Source organism: Montipora foliosa, chromosome 6 (assembly GCF_036669935.1).
Source record: "Montipora foliosa isolate CH-2021 chromosome 6, ASM3666993v2, whole genome shotgun sequence".
Classification (NCBI taxonomy): Eukaryota; Metazoa; Cnidaria; class Anthozoa; order Scleractinia; family Acroporidae; genus Montipora; species Montipora foliosa.
The window spans coordinates 35,261,825-35,269,200 of record NC_090874.1 but is presented as its reverse complement, the minus strand read 5'-3'; the positions used below and the strand labels follow the sequence as shown (position 1 = coordinate 35,269,200).

At 39.7% G+C, this 7,376-nt stretch overlaps 2 protein-coding genes across 2 annotated transcripts in view; both read right to left on the bottom strand.

The window, feature by feature from the left end:
- Positions 1-5,250: 5,250 nt before the first annotated feature.
- LOC138005468 (uncharacterized) lies at positions 5,251-6,783 on the bottom strand. Its single transcript, XM_068851689.1, has one exon. It carries the CDS (start codon positions 6,781-6,783, stop codon positions 5,251-5,253), a length of 1,533 nt encoding a protein of 510 aa, XP_068707790.1.
- Positions 6,784-6,884: 101 nt separating this feature from the next.
- Positions 6,885-7,376, bottom strand: part of LOC138005467 (uncharacterized) — a 795-nt gene continuing 303 nt past the window's right edge. The window contains exon 1 of the mRNA XM_068851688.1: positions 6,885-7,376. This exon is cut by the window's right edge and continues 303 nt beyond it. Within this exon, the coding sequence (XP_068707789.1) occupies positions 6,885-7,376 (492 nt within the window).

Sequence of the window (7,376 nt, the reverse complement as noted above, 5' to 3'; positions counted from 1 at the left end):
AATTGTATCAAGAAATCTATTGAATGATTGCTAATTTCTCACAAATCCTGTTAAATCATCTGCAAATATTTGCAATTTGATGTCGTTGCCATCTACATTAACACCTCGAATACTTGCATCCCCACGTATTCTTGTGGCTAAAACTTCCAAAACTATAATAAAAAGGTGTGGCGAAAGTGGATCACCCTGCCTAACACCTCTTTGAATCGGAAAATGACCACTAGCAAATCCGTTATTAACAACACAACTTGAAATATTCTGGTGAAAAGTACGAACCCACTGAATAAAGGAAGGACCAAAGCCAAAGGTGGAAAGTGTCTCATACAAAAAATTCCTATTCACCGAGTCAAAGGCTTTCTGAAAATCAACGGCGACCGTACAACCGTCAATTTTATATCTTTCATTGTACTCCAATACATCGTCAATTGTGCGTATTGCATCAAATAGTTCTTCCTTTGACGTAGGCACTCTGATAATGAATAATACTAGGCAAGATAATTTGTAATCTTAAAGCAATCGCCTTAGATCCTATTTTGGCATCAACATTGATCAGCGATATTGGCCTCCAATTGCTAATTTTTCTCTTGTCCTTAATTTTTTTTCCAAAAGAGTTATGATAGCTTGTCTTTGCGAATGACAATTCACCATAATCATATGAACAGTTAAGGCTATCCACAAGGAGGTCACCTACTACATCCCAAAAAGCAATATAGAATTCGACTGTAAGACCATCGTTTCCTGGTGATTTATTTTCCTGAAAAGATTGTAAACTCTTGAAACATTCCGAAGCAGTTAATTTGCCTTCACACAGGGTTCCCTCTTCATCTGACAGCTTTGATATTCCCGGATTGCCTAGAAAGAAATGCAGCAAACTCGCCGATGGATTAAGAGGTTCTAATTTGTACAAATTAGTGTAGTAATTTTCCACCTCAGCCATAATTTTTCGCGGGTCCGTGGTCAGAAAACCATCTTTACTGAAAACTTTCCGGACCGAGCTTTTTGATTTCCTACTGGTTTCAAGACTTAAAAAATATTTATCACTTTTTTCACCAAATTCATACCACCTAGCTCTCGAGCAAATAATCGCACCCATTGATAAATGCTCATAAAGTGAATTATATTTATTTTTTGCAAGTTCCAATTTTTCCTTATTTTCACACGACGGGTCAGTACTGCAAATTTCTTCATACTGCTTTAGTAAACTTTCAGCATTTGCAAGCTTATCACGTCTCACACGCGCTTTTTCCTTACTATATTTAATTGTGACTTGCCTTATTCTATATTTGATCAAGTCCCAAAGCAATCTTTTATCACTGTCTGAGAACTCCTCGCGCCAGTCTGGTACCTTCTGGTTAATCATCAATATAAATTCCGAGTCTTCCAGTAAACTGGCATTGAATTTCCAGTAAGAAGGACCAAATTTTCTTGATGCATAGCTTTGCATTTCTTATTTGTGCACACTTTGACTTGAATTTCGACTAAACTGAAAATCCAGGGAGTCAGGAGGTAAGACACATCATCAGGTCCTTGCCCAGGTTGTCTTCTTCTGTCTGAGAGGGGACTTGCACAAAGATCACAGGTACTTTGAGATGGCACAAAACAGCTAATATCTGAAAGGTCACGACAAGCAGTCAATACTTCTTGTGGGACTGGATATGGCACCTTTCTCTTCAAGTTTAAAGCAATTGTTGAGCTCCTGCTGACAACGAGGGACTCTTGCTCAATATCTGGTGTAGAGCTCATCGCTGGAGATGAATTGCTTGTTGATGTAGTGTCAGGGGGAATCAAGGACAGTCTTAGAAGACAAAACAATATGTGAAGGTGTGCACAAATATGGCGAACCTTTCACTGTTGCTGTTACCGCTTTTCTTTCCACAGCTCTAGTTGGTACAGAACCATTATCCATCAGAGTCCTTTAGGATATGACAATATCCAGTGGGGTTTGATGGCCCCTGGGAACCCCCATGAAACACTGCATAGCAGTTGCCAGAAATCTGGACAACATGTCTAAATTCCTGTGGGGGGTGGATAGTTTCCAGTAGCATGGTACGAGTTCTGTTATCACATTTGTAATTAATTATATCCTCTTCTGTGAGCTTTTTGGCTGAAGTGGGATGGCAATATGATTTGACCAATTTTGTTTGATCGCATGCAAAAGACACATCACTTGCCATGTGAACTGCCCTCTTTTCTATGCACTTGTCAGAATGGCAGACAAAACTGCGTTCTGCTTGCACAACAAACACACTATTGTGTCGATACGTTAATTCAACAGAGAAGATCTTAAGATCTTCCGAGTCCATAACAACAACACACTTCGCAGATGGTACATGTAATTTTTGCTTTTTTTAAAATTCCTCACTCAGGTCTATGCTTGTCAAATAGGATCGAAATGTCAATATATATGTTCAAATTTCGATATGTATTTCCAAATGAAAAAACAAATCTCTAAATGTCAATATTTGTGTCCACAGTTTACCAAAATATATGTCCAAATCGATGTATGGATCTCGTTTTATTTTGCCTCGTTTTAATGTATTTTCGACATATATATCGCAGCTGCAGTGTCGACATATATTTCGGTGTGTAATCTTATGCAAATTAGCTGACCTGTATCCCGAGTAGAACGAAAGCGAGGCTGTACCAATCAAAAACATGGCGGCTCGGTGGATTCCAAATGTTGATGTCTTCTTTGATTCTCTTGTCCGTGTGATACACGGCGCCAGAAGTCATTTGTCCACTGATGATATAGATAGCGCAGTATTCTGGTCTCGTTGCCTAGATGAGTAGGAACGAACATTAACGCTTTTACTGTCTAGAGTAGCGGAATCAAGGGCCAATCAAGAAACTTTCCTTCGAGATCTACAGTTGTTATTTACATTCATAAGAGATCTTAGAGATGTACTCGATTCTCGGACCTTTCAAAGGGAATTTGAGGTTGATGGGCAAGAATGTCCTCAGACTCTCCGTACGACTGACCACACAGGTGATTCGGGAAGGCCAAGATATGCTATAACAGAGTCTCAAATACGAATGCTGAGACAGGAAGGGTTTCGATGGGCAGATATTGCACGTCACTTTGGAGTTTCTCCCATTACATTACGGAGAAGAAGAAGAGAATATGAACTGCCTGTTGGTGAAAATTTTGATCACATTTCTAATGATGAACTGGATACCCTAGTTGCTGTGTACTTCACGATACACCCTAAACAGGTCTCAATCTAGTCCTTGGAGCTACGAGAGCTCGAGGTATTCAACTACAACGGGAAAGAATTCGGGACTCAATGATAAGGGTTCATCCAATTACTTCCACATGACGAAATTCCAGGCGTGTTGTAAGAAGAACCTACAGCGTACCTTGTCCCAATGCTTTATGGTAAGAGCCAATCTTACCCTTTTGTTCAACTTAATAGTAATTTCGAGGTCTTCCATGCAAGACCATTTAATTTTTTTAATTCTGCATTCCCTTAAATCACACAGCGTTGGTGCCTTTTTAGTGGATCTCAATTCATTAGTTACAGTATTGCAATTTCATTGTGTTTTATTGTGTCCCAGTTATTGGTATCAAGGCTTCAAGTAGTTGCATTTATGTTGTGCAGAAGCTCATGACCTTGAAGCGTTTTTTAAACTCTGGTTCAGAGCTGGAATTTTTTGAGATTATAAATGTCCTTGTTTGACTGTAACGTAGCTGGCGCATTTTCCTGTGCGTGCAGCTTCGATCTTATTTGTGTCCATATTTGGGCATAAAAATTGATGTCCCAAAATCCCCAGCTTTGTCACAAGGAAAATATTTGCAAGTTACACGCTTCAAGGTCATGTGCTTCTGGTTGTGGTTATCAAGTTCCTATGTTGACTTCTTGGGTATGGTTATCTATGATAATGAGATTGAAACAACAGAAGAAAAAATTTGAACCATAACAAATTTCCCCAAGGAGAAGGTGATATTTACTACTCTTCTCATACAATGATGGGAACAATATATACCAAGTGAAAAGACCTGCCCGACAAATGTTTTAACTAAATACGAAAAAAATCAACAAAGTAAAGTGTGAATCCATTTTCCGTTTGGTGAAAGGTGAATAGCACACACTATCCTGAGGCTGAGTAGCCAATCAGAGCATAACTAATTTTAAGGATTAAACCACTGCAAAAACTGTGTATGATCAAAACTTGCTCTACGTTGGATCAAAATAGATCGTGACCACACCAAAAAACTTTAAAAATAGAAAATATACTGCAAAGGTTGGTCAAGACAACGTGAATATAGGCGTTGTTACAATATTTCGGCTGGCCAACACCAGCCTTCTTCAGGTTTATTGAATGGATAAACGCTTGTTACAAGATCTTTATATTTACCAGAAATGACATAAAAAGGCTACGTGATGTGTAAAATTAAAAACGGAAATGCATGAAAAAGAGGAAAGATAATAATACATGATAACAAGGTAAAATAAACAAAAGAAAATAAAAAGGTAGCTAAACTAAATTACATTTCATCTCTTCTGTTAAGGCCTGCAGGCTCCAGTGTTTTTCCTCTGTGTATGAGGAATACCTCACAAGCCTTTCTGATGGAGTCACGACTAGTGTGCAGTTGTTCGAGCGGTATAAGGATCATGTGATCCTCCGCGTGACCACTAGTCAGGAAGTGTCGTGAAATCGCAGTGGGGGTATAACTACAAAAGGGGTTTAAATAGGTCGCCTATGTTCATTGAAACGGTCTTTAAGACGACGTTTGGTCTCTCCGATGTGCTGAAGATTGCATTTAGTGCACTGAATCATGTAAATAACTTTAGGGTCTCACAAGTAATATGTGATTTGATTTTAAAGGTTTCTCCAGTGCAATAAAAAGTGTATTGATTACGGCCATCATCAATAAAAGGACAGGTGGTGCAACTAGTTTTATTGCACCGAAACAAGCCGGATGGAGACCTAGATTGGTCGGTGTTCGTAGGTTCTGGCAATTTAGCTCTAATTTGAATGTCACTAATGTTTTTACAATGCCGGTAGGCTACTAAAGGGAGATTAGTAAAAACATTTTTACAGCGACCAGATGAATAAAGCACGTTAGAGTGTTTGTGAATTATACAGGATATAGTTAAAATTTAAAAACGATCTCTGGCTAAAATGATTAAAAACTTCGAGCTTTCAACTGCCCGAACTACAGTCTTTGACGGGTAAAATGAATGATAAGAAATCGATGAGAAAATTTAAATAAAAACGTACATTGCAAAATGATGAGAATGTAGAAAATTATGAATATTTGTTAAAAAGAATGTTGTATTGTCCAGGTAAAGGGCACGAATTGTTATCTGGGTTAGGTGTCACTGTGGTATGCCACGCTTCTAATGTTTTTCTCGTTCTAAAAGTGCCTTTGTCAATAACTGACGCATTTTCGAAATCAATGGCGTGGTTGTTGGACCAAGCGTGATTAGCAATTCTAGAGCCTTTAGCCGCAGTTTTGGTGTTTCTTAAATGTTCTTTTTTTCGCGTATTAAGAGCTCTGCCGGTTTCCCCAATATAACACCACGAACAATTTGTACAGGGAATTTTATATACAACGTTGGTCTGCGATTCCATCGAAGGTCGGAATTTCGGTACTGAGAAGTGTTGTTGTAGAGTGGTGAATGGTTTGTTTACAACCGTGACATCGTGTTTTTTGAGGGTGCGTGTCAAAGGCTCAGTTACTCCTTTGAAGTAAGGGAGAGAAGCGAAAGACTTGTGTGACTCGGTTGGTTCAACCATCTTAAAAAACATTCCAACGAGTTCCTCCGGGGATACATTTGTTGTAGAAGCTCGAGTCTTTCTAGCGTGTATGCTTTTGATAAAGCTAGATGGATAACCGTTGGACTCCAGAGCTGCCTGGACGTAATTAAGTTCCCGTTTTTTTCCTTCAGAAGAATTGGGTAGATTTAGAGCCCTGTGCAGGAGACTTGATGCTGTGCTGACCTTGTGTTGCCTGTTGTGATGGGAATTAAAATCTAAGTATCTGTCTGTATGGGTGGGCTTTCTGTAAACATTAACAACGATGACTCCATTTCTTCGGGAGACCAGAGTGTCGAGAAAGGAGATGTTTCCGTTACATTCTGTCTCGATGGTAAACGAGATGTTAGGGTCAATTGAATTTAATGTGTCATGGAAGGCTGAGACTTCGTTCTTCCCAATGATGCAAAAACTATCGTCCGCGTACCTTTTCCAAATTTTGGGGCGAACAGATGAAATACTTATTGCGGACTCTTTGATCTCCTCCATGCAAAGATTGGCCACAACGGGGCTGACAGGACTGCCCATCGCACAGCCATGGACTTGTTTATAAATTCTGTCGTTGAACATAAAATAGTTGTTGGACAAGGTGAATTGAAGAAGTTTAGTGATGTCATCGATGTCCAAATTTGTCCTTGAAGGAAGGGTGGCATCTTGTTGAAGTTTCTTTTTTGTGTACACACAGGCTTTATCTACAGGGATTGCGGTGAAGAGTGACACAACATCAAAAGAGACCAAAATTTCATTATCATCAATCTCGATATCGGATAATTCTTTGGAAAACTGCAAGGAGTTGGCAACAGAGTATCCGTTGCGATTGTGAAGCGGAGAAAGGATATCCGTTAGAAATTTGGATGTGTTGTATAGTGCTGAGCCAATACAGGTGACGATGGGCCTCAGGGGGTTCCCTTCTTTATGGTGGTTAACAGAACCGCGAATCGCTGGTGGTGTGCCGTCAGTTGAGTGAAGTTTGCGGTATGTTGGTTCATCTATTTTTTGCTGTCTCTTTAAAGAGAGGAGCATAGCGTTCAATTCTTTTCGATTCGGCGGAAAGGAGATGTGGAAATTACTTCATAGGTGGATCTGTCGTTGAGTAAGGTTTCCATCCTGTTGTCATAGTCAGATCAATCCATGACAACAAAACAATTCCCCTTGTCGGCCTTTATTACGACTCTGGACTGGTCTTTCTTAAGATTGTTTAAGGCTTTTCTTTCTTCTTTGGAAACATTATTGTGTGCGGGTAGTCGTGCCCTATGAAGAACAGCAGCAGAACTTGTTCTAACCGCATCTTTGGAATCATCAGGCAGGTGGCGGATGGCAGCTTCAATTTCAGCAACGATGTCCTTATGTGGTATGATAGTTGGCGTTGGGGCAAATTTGGGGCCTTTCTCCAAGAGAGATCGTTCCTCTGGTAAAAGTGGTTTCGTGGAGAGGTTCACAACCCAGTTGTTCTTGTCGATGTCAGCTTTTTGAGAACCCCTGGTGTTCAAATTAGCGAGTTTTTTGGCATGTCTGGCATTGATGTTATTGTGAAAAGATGTTGCTCTGCTTTTCAGGAATGACATTAAAGTCGAATAGGTGTCCTCGTTGATCAGAGAAGGCAGTTCACACTTGGT